A 17,383-nucleotide genomic window follows, 5' to 3' on the forward strand; every position below is an offset into this window, starting at 1 on the left:
GACTGTGTTCCAATAAAACCTTATTTTCAAAAACAGGTAGCCCACCCACAGGCCATAGTTTGCTAATCCCTGGTCTAAACAACCAAGAAAAAATTAAGTCAAGGCTTGAGTTAGCATTTGCAGATTTCCACTGTGTACATACTGCCACCATGATCAATTTCAGGGTACCAATGGGATGTCACTGAAGTCAGAGTTGTATGTGTATTTTATTGTATTTGTATATTGTATCTGCATTTCTACCATATAGATACAATAGATGTTCATATGTATATGTGTGTTCATATATATATATATATATATATATATATATATATATACTGCTTACAAAAATGAGGGGATATTTCAAAAATGAATATGAAGCAATAAAATATCCCCTATTTTTTATGAGTAGTGTAGTATAGATATACAAAGCCAAAAACTGGCCTGACCAGGTGGTGGCACAGTGGATAGAGTGTCGGACTGGGATGCGGAGGACCCAGGTTCGAGACCCCGAGGTCACCAGCTTGAGCGCGGACTCATCTGGTTTGAGCAAGGCTCACCAGCTTGAGCCCAAGGTCGCTGGCTCCAGCAAGGGGTTACTTGGTCTGCTGAAGGCCCACGGTTAAAGCACATATGAGAAAGCAATCAATGAAAAACTGATGATTGATGCTTCCTCATCTCTCTGCGTTCCTGTCTGTCCCTATCTATCCCTCTCTCTGACTCTGTCTCTGTAAAAAAACAAACAAAAAAACAAACTGAAAGTGTAAATCATAGTATAATAAGTAGAAACTGATCATTTCTGAGTATATTTCACCATTGCTTTTAATATAATGCTACTTTTTTGTAATTTATTTCATTGTAAGTTTATATAATTTAACTTTTAATAATTATACTTAACAACAACGGAAAGAGTCTTGACAGAATCTTCTTACATCAAAGGATCATAAGGAGGGGATCTTTTAACAAGATAATGAATCAGAAATAGCTTAGGTTATCACACACTTACCTTTCATTCTTTGTAGAAGGGTTCCATAGCCCAAGTCATACTGATAGGTGAAGACAAAGCTTAATGGAATGACAGGGAAGAGAAAGGCTGGCTTCTTCCTTTTTATTGCTCTGGTTCAAGAACAAAGAAGAAAAATATCAAGAAATGACCTGTAACTGCATTATTCCATACGTAGGTGGAACATAAAAGTGAAACTAAGAGACATTGATAAGAGTGTGGTGGTTACGGGGGGAGGGGAGAAAGGGAGAGGGAAAGGGGGAGGGGGAGGGGCACAAAGAAAACTAGATAGAAGGTGACAGAGGACAATCTGACTTTGGGTGATGGGTATGCAACATAATTGAAAGACAAGATAACCTGGACTTGTTGATCTTTGAATATATGTATCCTGATTTATTGATGTCACCCCATTAAAAAAATAAAATTATAATAAAAAATAAAAAAATTAAAAAAAATTAAAAAAAAAAAAAGAAATGACCTGTGAATACATATCTCTATACTTGATGAAAATAAAATTTACTTACTTTTTGAAAGAATGTCCTTCATTTTAAAAGTTACTTAATTCATTTGCATCTTCTTTGAAAATAGGATTTCCTAACCCAGATTCTGCAGTTCTCCCAGACAAGCAGGATCTGTGACTTGCTCATCTTTATTTGATGTTGAGGCTTAGATTACTCATTTTATAAATGGTTAAGTTTTAAGATCTACCCTTTAGAGATTGTGGAGATAAACTTGTAGAAGCCTTCTTTATCTTGGTGTCAAGTTAGTTCTCTAACATATAAACTGGAGAAAAGGACAGAAGAAGTCTAATAAAATAAAGTCAGAATTAACTATTGCTACCCTGTTTCTACAGAATTATCTCTAAGGACTAAGCTATCATGGGTTATCTTGTTTACATATACATTATTTGAACCAAAGTCCTATCTTGGCCAATTTAATATGATAATGACAAAGACAACATAAATAAATTATTTAAGAAAAATTTAAAGTAAATAATAAACATACCCAGCTGTTAAAGAGATGGCAGCAATGCCAAAAAATGTTCCAAAATATTTGAGGAATTCCCGAGACCAAGCAATCTGTATGGCCATTTGTCTTTCTCTCATTTCATTCTGCATCATTAGCTGCCTTTCCAGCTGAGGACAAAGCAAAAGAAAAAGTGTGGTTACTCATCTTTTGAATCTGAGCAGAATTAATAATCTGCTTTTCCAGTGGATTTTTACTCTTCAGTTGCTTTGATTCATCTTTTTTTTTTTTTAATTCTCAATAGACTTTTATTAAAAAGTCTCTATGGACAGCTATCCCCAGCTGTTACTTTGACAGTAAAATCTTCATGGAATATAGGCAAAATAGATATATTCTTTTTCTGTGCCCTGAGGTATTGAACACATGTTATCTGAAGCTTTTATCTAAGCCTAATATATATATATATATATATATATATATATATATATATATATATATATATATATATATATATTCAGCTTATTATATCACTTATGAGGAAAGATCTATGTGCCTGTAAATGCAGATACATCTAATTGCCCTTTATTACAACTTAAACTGAAGTAATTTTGCCTTCCAAATCCATCCAACTCCAAACTGAAATTCCTTTAGAGTATCAGGTTCCTGTCACACCATGATATAATGGTAAAGGGGTATTATTATAAGACATCAACAGAGATTTTTATTTGCCACCATTTTCTTGTTGCCTCAAGTGCTTCACCATTTTAACGAGTGCCTTTCACTGCTTTGGAGTAGACAGCAGATAAAGCTCAGAACAAAAACAACTCAACTTTTGAATGGACTTTTAGAAAACACAAGAACTGCAATCTGAAAGCCCAACCCCATTATTTTGAGGCAGTCAGAGTCTAGAGAGATATGGTGTTATTTTTAATTCTAAAATATTGACATAGTGTATTATTAGCAAAGCATAGAGAATAGCAAAGCACAGAATGAATTCATGATGTAAACCACAGGGTGGAAGGAATGGGTAATAATGTGACTCAGTTTCCCATCCTTGCCTTCTTTCAACTAAGAAGGAACTGGGAGAGGAAAATTAGATTTTAGATATAAAGATAGGAGTTGGCTCCTTGGCCCTTATTGAGGGTTGAAGTCCCAAGGCATGTGATAGATTTGGGGTTTGGGGACCTCCAGACCAAGACTCCAAACATATGTTTGTTCCATTAGCCCACATGTACAGTTTTCTTAATCTCTAGACATCATTTCTCCTTGTTCAGGTCCAAGAACCATCTCTTCTTTTTCATAGTTATCAAATCTAACTATCTTTTTCATAGTTATCATAGTTACCATTCCTGGCTCTTTAGGGATTAAGATTTGATTCTTGTTAAGGTAAAATTCTAGTGGAATGTGTTGATCTCTCCTAGATTCTTATGGCTGCCACCAATCCTTGGAATTCCTTGGCTTGTAATGCATCACTTTATCTCTGCCTTTATTCTGATACAGCCTTCTCCTCTGTGTATTCTCATGGCCTTTCTCTCTGTATGAATTCTAATGATTTCAGTAGACATTTGTCTAAAAGCTATTGTATACTATTTCATTCACAATAGAATATAGCAAATCAAAGTTGCTTGATTGCTTATTTATTTATGAATTTAATTAAAGAGTGGTTATATACAGGGTGAGGCAAAAGTAGGGTTACAGTTAGTATGGAAAATAATACAACAATCTTATGTACTCTAGTTGGCCAATGTCATCCTGTTAAGTTGAATAAAAGTTAAAATTAAAAAATAATACAATTAATAAATAATAATACAAGAATATACTTTCTGCTTTATGTACTCAGAAATGTAAGCCTACTTCTTCCCAACCCTGTAAATACCTTTCTTCCAAGAAGGATTGGAGGAGGTTTGAACATAAGGAAACTTCTTTTCATAAAGACATAGTCATCAAAAGCTCCTCTGACCTGTGATGTAGTGGTGTTGTCAGAATCCACCATATGGCCCCAGGCCTGTATCCATTTTCTGTCTTCTCCTCTAACAAGCTGTTATTTCTGACTCTTAGCAATAAATGCTTCTCTAAGCACCATTCTCTCCTAGCTTTCCTTTCTCTTCTCTCTCTTCCTCTCTTTCTCAAGATTCTCAAGATCTGTTGCTTTTAATGGTTCAGGGGAAGTGAGAGAACACATTTTTTAGAAATGTCTATTAAAGTACATTAGTTCCTAATGAGCACCTGAAAGCCAGGGGCTGCCAATAAGTATGTTGCATGCATTTGAGAACATGACCTTATTATAGTTATTTGGTTCTTTTGTCTTTAAGTATTTCTTCTTCTTCATCATGTTCTAGATAAGAGGTTGTCAGTTACATGACTTTGGTCTAATGAGATGTCATTACAGTCAGAATAAAATGGAGAGTAATATTGTTTATACCACTTATTATAACAGCCAGAAAATTATACTTATTTTCAAAATACAAGTCATGCAAAAGAGAAGTAAAACAAAATAAAATAAAAGACAAAATTAAACCCAACCGACTACAACTATGACCATGTAGAATGTTCTTTATTTAGTTTCCCTTCTGTCTTCTTAATGAGATGTGCTTTTCTAATCCTACATTTCTATATCTTCATGCAATCCCCAAACTAAAGTTTTTATATTCAATAAAAAGTGATTTTGTACTTTCATGTGATTTTGTTACACTGGGAAATGTTTAAATGTAAAACAATTCCTCCAAAATGCTTTAAAAGGTGGAGGAATCCTTAACAAGACACAGTAAGGGGAACTAAAGTCCGTGTTGAGCAAAGGGCCTCTCCACCTAGTTGACAGGAATTTTTAAAAATTTGCTTGACAAACTGATTCTAATATTCCCTTCGAGGAGAAAATATGCTACAACATGAAAGAACCTCAGAAATATTATCCTAAGTAAACAAAACCAGACACAAAGACTAGACCTTGTGTGGTTACATTTATATGAAATGTCCAGAAAAGGCAAATCTATACAGACAGAAAGTAGATTACTGATTTCCTGGATCTGGGGTTGGGATCAAAGATATACCATAAATGAGCACAAGGGAATTTTGGCAGATGATGAAAATGTTTTAAAACCGGGTTATGGTGATGGTTGCACATTCTATAAATGTACTAAAAATCATTGGATTGTACTTTTACAATGGGTGGATTTTATACTATGTAAATTATACCTCAGCAGAGTTATATAAAAAATAGGATACCCTTTCAGCATCAGTCATGATAGGTAAGTAACAGCATGTGTTTATTTTAAATCATTATGAAAAATAAGAAAGATTTGTGGTATTGCCTGACCATACAATTATTCCAGGTCTTTCATGTTACACTTTCAATAATTGTTCAAAAACATCTGGACCACCAGGTAAGAAATAATTTTCAGATGCAAAGACTTTATAAATAATTTTATAATAAAACATTTCATCTTTATATTTATCAGAGAGGAGGAAAGGCTTTAGTATTACATGTATTTCTTGTCATAATTACTACTTTTAAGTTTCATATTCCATATTTTTCTATTCTTATAATAAAATTACACTACTAGAATTCTCCTTGCTGTGGCAAGAGGTGGAGAGGATATTGTTTTTCTCTGTAAATGTTTCTATTTTCTCTTCAAGCTTTCCTATCCTTAATGCTAAGATCACCCTGCATGGGTGTTAGAACTTACTTGCCCTAAAAAGGTTCAGTCTACTACACCAAGGTAAATTTTTGGTCAAGAGGGTGGGTGGAACTGATCTGTCTTTCTTAAACACATTGCTTAAATGTTAACCCATCATCACTTGAGTGAAGTATTTTGGGAGCTCAGCTTGATTGGTTATTAATCTGGAGATTCTTTTATTTAGAAGAAAATACATTTGTACAGTACCTGAAATCAGAATTCAGTTAACATTAGAAACTTAATCTAATAATCTAATAATTGTTATTAGGAAGAATTCCTAGGACAGGTCATCTCCAATTCTAATTAATTTTAGCCAAGCCTTTAACTCAGAAATTTCTTATTTAAATTTGATTTCAATATAAAAACAAAAGTAGATTGTGAAAATAATTCATTATTTAGTTCCCCATTTCAAAGAAATAATACTCCACTATTCATGTTCACATGTGATTTCAAAAATAAAATATCATCTCATTATTATAAGGAAATAACCACTAATTCCTGACATGGAAAAAATAGCTGTTTTTATATCCTGTGCTGTTCTGACTTGTACGGGTCTAAGAGTTCTACAGAAAGATGAGCCTGACTCAGTCATAAACAATAAATTTTAGATTTGTTTTTGCTTAATCCCTGTAGTGACACTCATTCCTCCTTTAATACAATGCTAAGTAAGAACCCAAACTGAATAGCCACAGATAGGAAGAAGTCAAACTGAGAAACAGAAATGTAATTTGATTTTTATGTCATCCTCATCATCATTTGTATGCAGCTATATATTCTGATGTGGAAAAGTCGGTAAGGTATATTGTTAAATAAAAAAAGCGAGATGTAGAATAGTGTATAATTTGCTACCATTTGTCATTTGTGTGTGTATACACACACATAAAATCATATTTATCTACTCCTAACTTTGTATAGACTATCTTTGAAAACTATTCAAAAAACTAGTAATACTAATTGCATCTGAGGAGGTAAATTGTATGGCTGGGACAGGGATGGAAGTATTCACTATATGCCCTCTTGTTCTTTCAGAATCCTGTATCATGTGTACATAGTAACTATTCAGACATTTATACTTTTGTATAAAGAAAAAAAAAAACAAAGCCTTTAAGCCCCATTTCAGGCTGAAACTGCACTTGGGCTGTCTGGAAAGCTAGCTGTCTGTTTTCCTGCCCAACAGCAGGGCAGTGGAGTAAGGGGGTAATGAAATATTCATACAATGAGATCTTCTGCAGCCTAAATAATGATTGTCCACATTGTGAAGGCTGCCCACAACACTGGAAAATGCTTAGATACATTGTGAAATGCAAAAAACATGATACAAATTTTACATAGAATATGATAACAATTTGGTAGAACAACAAAATGTAACACAGAAAAAAGACTGGGAGAAATGTTAAGTAAGGTTGTGTTGGGGTTGAAGCACTATAGTAGTTTTTCTTCCATCTAAACATATGTAAATTTTTGTTTATGAATTCTTTAATTTTATAAAGAAAATTTTATATTTAAAACATAAAAATGAAATAGAAATTACTGGATAGTGAAATTATAGACTATTAACTTTTTATATTTTATGCTTATCTACATAAAAAATAAGCTAATATATTTTTAAAAAGAATAAATCCACTATAATGCCTGAAAAACAAGAAAGGGTGCCATCAGCAAGCCAGAAATTTTAAGAAATTTCTGAAAAAGAGAAAGCAGACAGGATCAGAATGATGGTAAAACCAGAGGATAAGAAACTACAACTTAAAACAGACACAGACTCATGGGAGGATCCCTATGCCTAAAGAATACTAGAGAAGCTTAATTAAATAACCACCTATGTAACTATAAATGGTATGTACTCCTCCCCTCCAACAGAGAGAATTGGTGGTATTTATTCCTAATCAAATTTTCTCCAAAGTGGAAAACCTTTTGGAGAAATTTCCAATTCTACAGGATGGGGTCAGAGAGAAGAGGTGATATTAAAATAATACTGTACTTCAATAATAGACAAACAAGGAAGAAAGAGAAAAGGGAAAGAGAGTTTCACTCTGGCCTAAATATGACACCATGCTTAACCCCCAAATAAATCTTGTTCTTTGACAATTGTGAAGTTCTTAAGCCTGCTCCTTGCTCATCCACCCTAAAGAGAAGCTCTTGTGTTAGGACATGCTGCCCATTCCACAAAGCCCACAGACTGTAGGGAAAATCCATGCCAGTTACTTATATTAATTAACCCACTTATTCACTTAAAAATATCCCCTAATTTTTGTGAGCAGTATATATATATGAATAGGCAACCAAGGGCTACTAGAAATCTAAGAATAGAATACAGAAAGATCAAGGTACATAAAGAGAACAATTGGAATGGGGAATAAGAGAGATAATACAGGACAGACAACAACAACGTAGTGATTAGAACCCTCTTTCTCTATGCCTGGATGTGTCTCTGAAAGGAAGATATTAAATAAAGAGCTTTTTAGGAAGGATAGAAAAATACTTTTGCCCTCTGGGCAATCTGTACTAGAAGGCATTTATATCATTATTGCTCTTAGTGTAACAGCTGAAAGCCAGCTTGGATAATTCTAAAGCTACAATGAAGATTGAAACAATTTATCTCACCAGAATTAGGCTCCTTGTTTTATAGTAAATTGAGGGATCATAGAATGATTCTCCTTCTTCTTTTTTTTTTTTTTTTACATGTATCATGTGGAACACTTTTATTCCTAATTTATATTTTGTAAGATATTTGACAGTATACAAAGAATATCGTTACAGATGTTGTTTTGTGTTATGGTCTATTTACAAAATTTTACCACATAATTGTAACTACCTTTAAAAAAAATCAGCACTGGTCCTATCAAGGCCATTAGGATAAATTGTTAAGCTTACAAAAGTTGCCTAATACCACTGATCCCAGGCATATTACTGTTAATTAAAATCTGATTCCCAAGCCCACCTGTAGTTTCTAGTTCTGATTATGCACAGTCATTTTGAAGTACATTTTGATCAAGAACTGTAGAGGACCCAAGCATTCCTATCAACCTCTATCAGAGTTGTACATTAGCCTACTGTTTACATCCTTCTAGCTGTATCACCATTTCTTTAGTGGGGGTGCATGCAGCTGTATTATCCTCTTATAATGGAACCATTTGGTCACCCCATTATGCTAAAACATGGTTCCTTTAGGAAAAACAAAAAACAAGGCATTCACTAGACCAGTGCTAGGGTCTAGGCTGCTCAGCAGGGTGAATAAAAAGTGACTGTCAGTCATGAAATATTATTTCATTTCTTTGAATTATTTCCTTCTCTTTTTCTGAACTCCTTATCTTGTTCTGATTTTGAAGGTCTTTAAGATTTTGTCTTTTTCTTAATCTTAACATCATTTTCCATCACGTCTTGATCTTTCTCATCAGATTGAGAGTCATCTTCACTTGACTTCTTGTGCACAGAATTCATTGTTGGGCCTGTGCTGTCTGGATGTCTTTACTGCCTGAAGAGAATTGGAGTAAGGTTGACTTCCTTATTGTAAGCTCTTGTAAAGGTGGCTTTCAAACCTTGGGAACGAGCTTGGAGAAGGGATTAGCTTTGCCATCCCAGCTGCTAATTTCCATGATATTCTCAGTCTTTTTTCATCAAAGAATCTACATCCATAAGAGCAGCAGCATCTTATACTCCTACCCTTTGTGAGGTCAAGGGCTATACAAATGCATCCTTTATATGTGACAGATAATCCATATGTATAGTCCTTTTGGTGGAGTAAGTTCTGAGACTCATATACCAGGTCCTGAACAATACAATTGTGTTTGCCCATATGAATGCTTACTCAACCAGCTTGGGAAGGTGAGACACTGGGTCATGTACCCTCTCATTAACTCTCCAGAAAGAACACTGGTGCAAATGGCCTGTGTGGACAGAAGACTCCAGTTTTTCTTACTCCGAGCTGATGGTCCACTAAGTCACCATCACACATGCTATCTGCTGCTCTACTTAAAACTTCAACTGCTTTTTCATGTCACCCCCTGCAGCTACAAGCTTCATGTGTATATCGTTCTCCTGGACAAAGAAACATGCTGTTGAATAATCATGAAACAAAAGAGATCAGATTTTTCCACAAGTGACATATAAGCAATCTCCTCTTCAGCTGCAAACAGTTTCTGGGTCCAGTTTAATATCCTTTTTGGCTCTTTGAGAATCAGCCTTTGCCTAATCATAGGTTAGTGACTTACTTCATGCAAACTACATGCTCAGATTGTGTAAAACATGTTTGATAACTTGATTGGCTTTCCAAATTATTTCATTCATAGCTGGAGGGGGAATCCTCAGACTCTCTTTAAATGTTGAGACATCATGCCACCCTTAATCTGTTCAACCCAAGGTCTTTGAAAATGAAGATCGAAACCATAATGAACCAAACAAAGAGTGAATCTTGGGATGATTTCTATCATTGTACATACAAATCATGGGAGTTTTTAAAATGTTTTATCAGGCCAATTAATTACTGAATTCCTCCCCTGTCCACACTGCCCACCATGCTATACTTTGTGCTTCCTTAATGGGCTGCGCCACTTGAATAAATGCCTTTGAGGCTGGTATCATTCAGTGACTGCAACAACCTCCTTCAAACTGTCCTTACTCTGAATTATCACTTCCTTTCATTTCCACATAGCTATAGCCCAATTCCTGACAAATCCAGAGCAGCTGTGGTTGTTTTGCCACCACCTAGATGGCCTGAGAGATATGCTGCTTTAAAACTAGAGCCATCGGTCCAGCGGATGGTCGTCCTGGTTCAAGTCTGGTCAGGGCACACATGAGAAGTAACCATCTGCTTCTCCCCCTCTCCCTCTCTCCCTTCTCTCTCTCTTCTCCTCCCATAGCCAGTGGCTTGATTGGTTCAAGTTTCACCCCAGGCAATGAGGATGGCTCAGTTGGTCCCAGCACATCAGCTTTAGGTGCTAAAATCAGATTAGTTGGCCCTGGCCGGTTGGCTCAGCGGTAGAGCGTCGGCCTGGCGTGTGGGGGACCCGGGTTCGATTCCCGGCCAGGGCACACAGGAGAAGCGCCCATTTGCTTCTCCACCCCTACCCCCTCCTTCCTCTCTGTCTCTCTCTTCCCCTCCCACAGCCGAGGCTCCATTGGAGCAAAGATGGCCCGGGCACTGGGGATGGCTCCTTGGCCTCTGCCCCGGGCGCTGGAGTGGCTCTGGTCGTGGCAGAGCGACGCCCCGGAGGGGCAGAGCATCGCCCCTGGTGGGCAGAGCTTCGCCCCTGGTGGGCGTGCCGGGTGGATCCCGGTCGGGTGCATGCGGGAGTCTGTCTGACTATCTCTCCCCGTTTCCAGCTTCAGAAAAAAAAAATAAAAAAAATAAAAATAATAAGATTAGTTGATTCGAGCATCGGTTCCAGACCAGGGTTTGCCAGGTGGATCCTGGTCAGGGTGCAAGTGGGAGTCTGTCTATCTCCCCTCCTCTCATTAAAAAAACAAAAACAAACAACAACAAAAAACAACTAGAGCCATCATCATCTTTGCCAGCAAATTTACCTAACTTGGAGTATTTGGTATCTTTGGATGGACTCCTGTGCCTTGGAAGCAGCATAGGATTTTGTTGACACAACTCTGGTCACTTTGTTGTCCAATTATGGTCCCGAGCAAGGTTGGCTTATATTTATTCAACCAGAACTAATTTTCCATTTTGTTTTCACTGCTGTCATCAGCCAAATTCCTAGCTCAGTTGTCACCCTTGGTCTCCTTGGCACCCTGGTACTTAAAGTCTAGGCCTCTCTGAAGTACACTTTTCTTTTTTCTTTTTTTTTTTTTAACTGACTTTATAGAGCTGTCCCTTTGAGGAGTCACTTCTCTGTTTTTGGATTCTAAAAAATTAGTTGGACTAATTTTTTCCCTTCGTCATTTGGGGGGTGGTGTTCTCTGTAACTTTTTTCTTTTTTTTTATTTATTTTTTTTAAGATTTTATTTATTCATTTTAGAGAGAGGAGACAGAGAGAGAGAGAGAAGGGAGGGAGAAGCAGAAAGCATCAACTCTCATATGTGCCTTGACGAGGGAAGCCCGGGGTTTCGAACCAGCGACCTCAGTGTTCCAGGTTGACGCTTTTACCGACTGCGCCACTGCAGGTCAGGCTGTAACTTTTTTTCTTTATTTATCTCAGCTTCAATTGCTATTTTATATTTGGAGTTCTTGCCTGGTATAGTTTGAATCAGATCCAATAAACCATCTTCCTCAATAATTTTTGTCTCCAAGGCTGCTGACTTACCATTCTTGGACTGTCTACTATCATGACCCATGACAAGGTAGTTTGTTTTCTTGCTGACATTCCTGGTTACTTTTCCTCTGTAACATTTAATTAAAGCAGTGGTTCTCAAAGTATGCGCCAGAGTGCACTTGTGCACCCTAGAAGATTTCCAGGTGCGTCCTATGGTATTCCAGAGAAATACGTGCCTGTTGAGGACCAAAACACCAACAGGGTTTTTGGAGTTTAAGTTTTTGGGGGACAGAGGGGTGGGGAATTAGCTGTAAGCTGACAGTCTTCCCCTCCCCCCCACCTCACTTGCCTGATTAGGTTGCAAAAGGCTGTTAAACTGTGGTGCTGGATTGTTTACTCTAACTCCCATGTTCTCCGGAAAGACTGGAGGCAAGTTTCTTCTATCCTTTGTTTGGTGTAATGTTAAGATGATATGTATGGTGGGGGTTTTCTGCACTCAACATAATTAAGAGTAAAAAGAGAGGAATTCTTCAATGTATTGATGAGGAAATGAGAGTTTGCCTTTCAAATATATGCCCAAACATTGAAGAAATCACTAGGACACATCAGGCTCATGTTTCTCAAAAACACAAGAATGAAAAAAGTTAACATATTTGCACCAGGACCTGCTGAATTTACTAAATCTTACTAAGAATATATCTATATATATAAAAATAATGGTTTTTTGTTGGTTTTTTATTTTTTAACCCCTCTTTTTTACAAATTCTAAAAAGCATAGCTCAAAAAGTGTAACATAAAAATGTTTTTAATGTTAGAATAAATTTAATTTTGTCATATTTATTTTGTTTAATTACCATAAAAGCACACTTGGACTTTATATTATTTTTCTTTAATATTTGACTTAATTATTATAACATATTTCTCAGAAATTTGTATATAGTGCGCCTACAATTATTTGTAGGATTTTAAATGCTCTTCAAAAAGTTTGAGAACCACTGAATTAAAGACTTGGCGTCATCCTTTTCAGTGGACTTTAGCACTCCTGTTATTATAAATTTAAAGCCTTTCAAGCAGTTTTCAGTTCCCTTTGGTATTTCTTTGGAGCTCAGAGCTTTGGATACTTCTTGATTTAAGTAAGTTTGATAAGCTTAATAATCAGTGTGTCTCTTTTCAGAATTTTAGGACTTATAGATTCTTTTTTGGCTGGAGAACTTTGGTTTTCTTTGAAATCTTTGTCTCTCAATTCAAAGGAATTTCTTTTTAAAGTGCCAGCTTGGAGTTAGCTTTAGAAGTTTCTCCGATATTGTGATCTGGTGATTGGAATGTTACTGAGATTCTTTTGAACTTTTTCACATTTAGTTTGCTTCTTAGGACTATAGTTCTTTCTTTCATCTAGAAATTGTTCTGTTTTTACTTTATGAGAGTATTTATGTTTTACTGCTTTACTTAAATTGTCTCGAACAAATGAAAATATTTTTCTTTTGGGTCCTTTTGAGCCTTTTTTTTTTTTAGGTTCTTCATCCAACATGGCTAACGTTGTAGCAAACTCTTCATCTCCATGCAGTGTCTCCCCAACTCTGCATCTTCATCAGGTTGTAGTTGTTTCATGATGGGTTCATCATTTAATCTGGAATCATCTGCATTTTGTGAAGACTAGTTGTTCTGTTTGTTTTGCTTCTTATCTAATCTTTGGACACTTCCAATTCCAAAATAATCAAGCACTAATGTTGAGGTAAATTTTGTTGGTGATAAAGGCTTACTCTTGGCTTTTGTATTTTCGTCATTGTTTTTCATGTTTGATGCTCCGAGACAATTATTTGTAGATCCTCCATTATCTTTTGATTTAGAGGCTGCCTTCTTACATATAAAGCCTCCTCTTCATCTGTTTCCAACATGTATGTAATAGGTTGCTGCCATAATATTTTACCAGGTTTAGGAGAAAATGGAAATTTTTCTGGTTGCTTTTTGTAATTATTTTACCTGCACTGTCTCCTCTGATTCTGAATCATCATAATCCTCTTTCTCTTCTTTGGCTGCTTCTGCCTAGAGTCATCTTCTTTATAAGAACTATTTACTTGATTTTCTTTATTTCTTTCTTTGAAAGTTTCTTCAGCAGACTGTTTTCTCATTCTTCTTTACTGTTTCACTTGCAGGTTTCCTTCTGCTTTGTAATAACCACAAATAATTTCTGAATATCCCGTGTTATATTCTGGACTCTTGTGTTTCTTGAGGCTTCCAGTAAAGCCAGTGTCAAAGACTGTACATCCAGCCTTGCACTGCTCGCTGGAGATACCACCCCCCACCCCCAGTGGCTGGAGGGACTTCTGGGCTGCCCACTTTCAAGCCCCTTCACACAAGGCCTCCTGGGAACTGTTGTGATTTTTATTCTTATCATAAATTTTGAAGTGATTGATGTTTCATAGTAAGAATAAAGACATAGATAAAAATATTCTTCTACTAAAACAAAATTGAAAAAAATTACAGTTTTAAGGAAAAGTTTAAAACTTAATTCCATTTTTATTTTCTCTCTTGAGTAAACTTATACCATGGAGCTCATGTACTTTCTTCCAGAAAAGGTGAACTAACCTATTTTGCAACATAGCTTTTTCCTCACTTTACTAACACCTCTGCTGATATATGTCCTCTTCAGAGACAGCTCTTCCCTGACCCTACATTCAACCGTAGCATTCATTATACTGCTTATTTCCTTGTATGCTGTCATCGCTGTTAAAATGTACATTCTATATGAGCAGTGACTTAGTTCAATAAATATTTGCTGAATAATGAATAAATGAATAAACAAAGCAAAGATTGAAGTGATGGTTAGGTATGCAGGAGGCTTGCAGAGATTTGTCTAAACTAGTCCACAATGGCTGGGAGCGGAAGAAGTGCCATAGCTACAGGCAGTTGTCCAAGGTGCTACCCTGAGGTTCACTGAATTAACAGGGAAGGCTTTCCTCCAGAAATGCTTTGCTGCTCAGATTTAGGAAGAATGAGAAGCCTACTGCACAGTCATGGAACTTGAGCTTACCAGAGAACCACTCTCCCTCAAAAGTAATAGGCTCCTACTCACAGAAGAGATGTAGATACTGAACTGTTTTAAAGGACTATGTCAGTGACCCAAGGGGAATAGTTAATTCTTTTAAGTCATGAAAGTGGCAAAAAGCATCAACTGGAAGAAAGAAAACTGAAAGAAATGAGCGATGCTCTTTATAGCATTGATTCCCCTTGATGAAGTCCACAAGAAACAGTATGATTTTGAAGTGATTCTATTTAGATGCTTTAACTTTTTAGTTTGATAAAGCTATGAACATGTGGCATTTTTTCTCACTGCTCTCCACCTAGGATAAAAAGTGAAGGTCATAAAGCAAATAGATGTGTCTTTGGGATCCTCTCACTGGAGAGGTCAACATCTACAATATTTCCTTTTATATTATAAATTATAGGTAAAATTATATCATATTCAAACTTGTATATATTTAAACATATTAATACAGTGAGAGAGAGACTGCATGTGAGAACACCAAATCATGTTACCATGTTCAATGGCAGTAGTTTTTGTTTAAAGAAATACATAAAGTGGAAAAAACCACTGCCATTTGCATTTTACCATACATCCCTTGTTTCTGAAAAATATTCATTATTCCCTTTTAGCTATAACAACAGGCAGATTTTTCTTCATAGCTGTGTGCTTTGGGCTACAGTTATTGAAAATGACAGTTCTTGCAAATAAAGTTCAACTTGATGTACTTATTAAAGGGGCATAGCAACAAAGTGTTACTTAGGAGGGAATTAATTTTAACAGTATTTTTTTTTTAAATGAGAGGTAGGGAGGCAGAGAGACAGACTCTCACATTCACCCCCACTGGGATCCACCCAGCAACCCATCTAGGGCTGCTGCTCCACTGATTGTTAACTGAGTCAAGGCCATGGAGACATCCTCAGTGCCTGGGGCCAACTTGCATGAACCATTTGAGCCACAGCTGTGGGAGTAGGAGAGAAAGACAGAGAGGAGGGAGAATGGTGGAGAAACAGATGGTCGCTTCTCCTGAGTGCCCTGACTGGGAATTGAACCCAGGATTTCCACTGGACAATGCTCTACCACTGGGCCAACTGGCCAGGGCCTTAACAGTATTTTTAAAAATCTAACCTAATAGAATTTTCGTTTGCCTTCAACTTCCCAAGTCCTTTAACTACGCAAGTATTTATATTTAAATACTAAAAATATTAAGAAAATATTCAACTAAAGTACACATTTCTAGCCTGACCAGGTGGTGGTGCAGTGGATAGAGCATTGGACTGGGACGTGGAGGACCCACATTCAAAACCCCAAGGTCACTGACTTGAGCGCAGGCTCAACAGCTTGAGTGTGGGGTTGCACAAGAGTGTCCACCTTATCAGTCTGCAGAGTGCCTCCAGTCTATGATCTACTGATCATTGCTCTTGAAAGAAGAGGCCAGTATGAGATGCTGTTGGAGTGCTTAGAAAGAACCATGAAGTTTGCCTTTGAGGTAGTCTACCTCTGGTACCAGTTTGCTTTATCTCTCATGGCTGCCAGAAAATCTGCCCCTGTGGTGAAGGGGCTGAAAGAATGCATTGGGCTGAAGCCCAATGATGCCACCATCTTCCTCCTCACTGCAAAGCTGTGTATGGGCTCTCTTCACTGGTTGGAAGAGCCTGAGGCGCTTGCCCCAAATGTCACTGATATGAAGGGAAACCGTCTGAGTTCAAGGCCAGACTGATAAGGTGGACGCTCTTGTGTTCAGGTATTCTGCTCAGCACAGCCTCCAGGTTGGCCATAGATTCACTGATAGGCAATAACAACAGGGCATCTTCAGTATTTTCTTGAGCACAAAAAATGTTTTTTCCTGAGTAGACAAGGGCTTCCCAAGTGAGGGTGTAGGTTTTCGTGTTTGTTTCTTTCTGGAGAAGATCGTCCAGAGGTGGCTGGTATGGTGGGTCCTCTAGAGGGATCCAGTAGCTCTATTCACACAAACCTGGAAACAAGATCTCCACCAGCTGCCTCCTTATTGTCATTCACAGGTTTTGAGTTATTCTCACTTAGTCTGCTCTGAGGAACTCTCTAAATCTGCCTATTCCTCTTGTCACATTCCCATTTTTGAACGAGAGTACATAGCCTCTCTGATGCCTGTTTCTAAGGGGTGAAACCTAGTTCTTGATCCTAGGGGAGCAGGGCCAAGCTTAGAGCTTCTGTTTTGAATATTAGTATTACCCTTTCTATCTCTTGGAGGTACAGGAGTGCAATGTCCCCTGCTTTCTCTTAACAAGTGATGAATGACATATTGTTTCTGGTTCACATGGAGATTCCTGGTAGAATATGAAATTGGCAACTTCTCTAAACCAAAGCCTTTGGTAGCATAGGCTTCCGCCATTGACCACAACCTGTATGGAGGGGTGGTTGTCAGTAGCAAGTCGTGGAGGCCTAAATGGTGATAGGTTCTTTATAATCTCCTTTCACATAGTTCAGCATGGCTATGATCAGATTGGATTCTTGTAGGAATTCTGACTTGAGGTTCCTTAGGTCTAGGGTTGGCACTCAG

The 17,383-nt window shown here is 37.1% G+C and overlaps 1 protein-coding gene and 1 pseudogene across 1 annotated transcript in view; both read right to left on the bottom strand.

Moving 5' to 3' along the window:
* The window catches only part of PLGRKT (plasminogen receptor with a C-terminal lysine), a 41,328-nt gene that overhangs the window by 5,579 nt on the left and 18,366 nt on the right, over positions 1–17,383 (bottom strand). Inside the window, exons 3-4 of the mRNA XM_066368109.1 lie at positions 1,988–2,118; positions 986–1,095 (exon numbers count right to left, since the gene is read on the bottom strand). Of these exons, the coding sequence (XP_066224206.1) occupies positions 986–1,095; positions 1,988–2,118 (241 nt within the window). The remainder of the gene's footprint in view (positions 1–985; positions 1,096–1,987; positions 2,119–17,383) is intronic.
* Positions 8,890–16,446, bottom strand: LOC136393808 (replication factor C subunit 1-like; annotated as a pseudogene).

This window comes from Saccopteryx leptura, chromosome 2 (assembly GCF_036850995.1).
Source record: "Saccopteryx leptura isolate mSacLep1 chromosome 2, mSacLep1_pri_phased_curated, whole genome shotgun sequence".
NCBI lineage: Eukaryota > Metazoa > Chordata > Mammalia > Chiroptera > Emballonuridae > Saccopteryx > Saccopteryx leptura.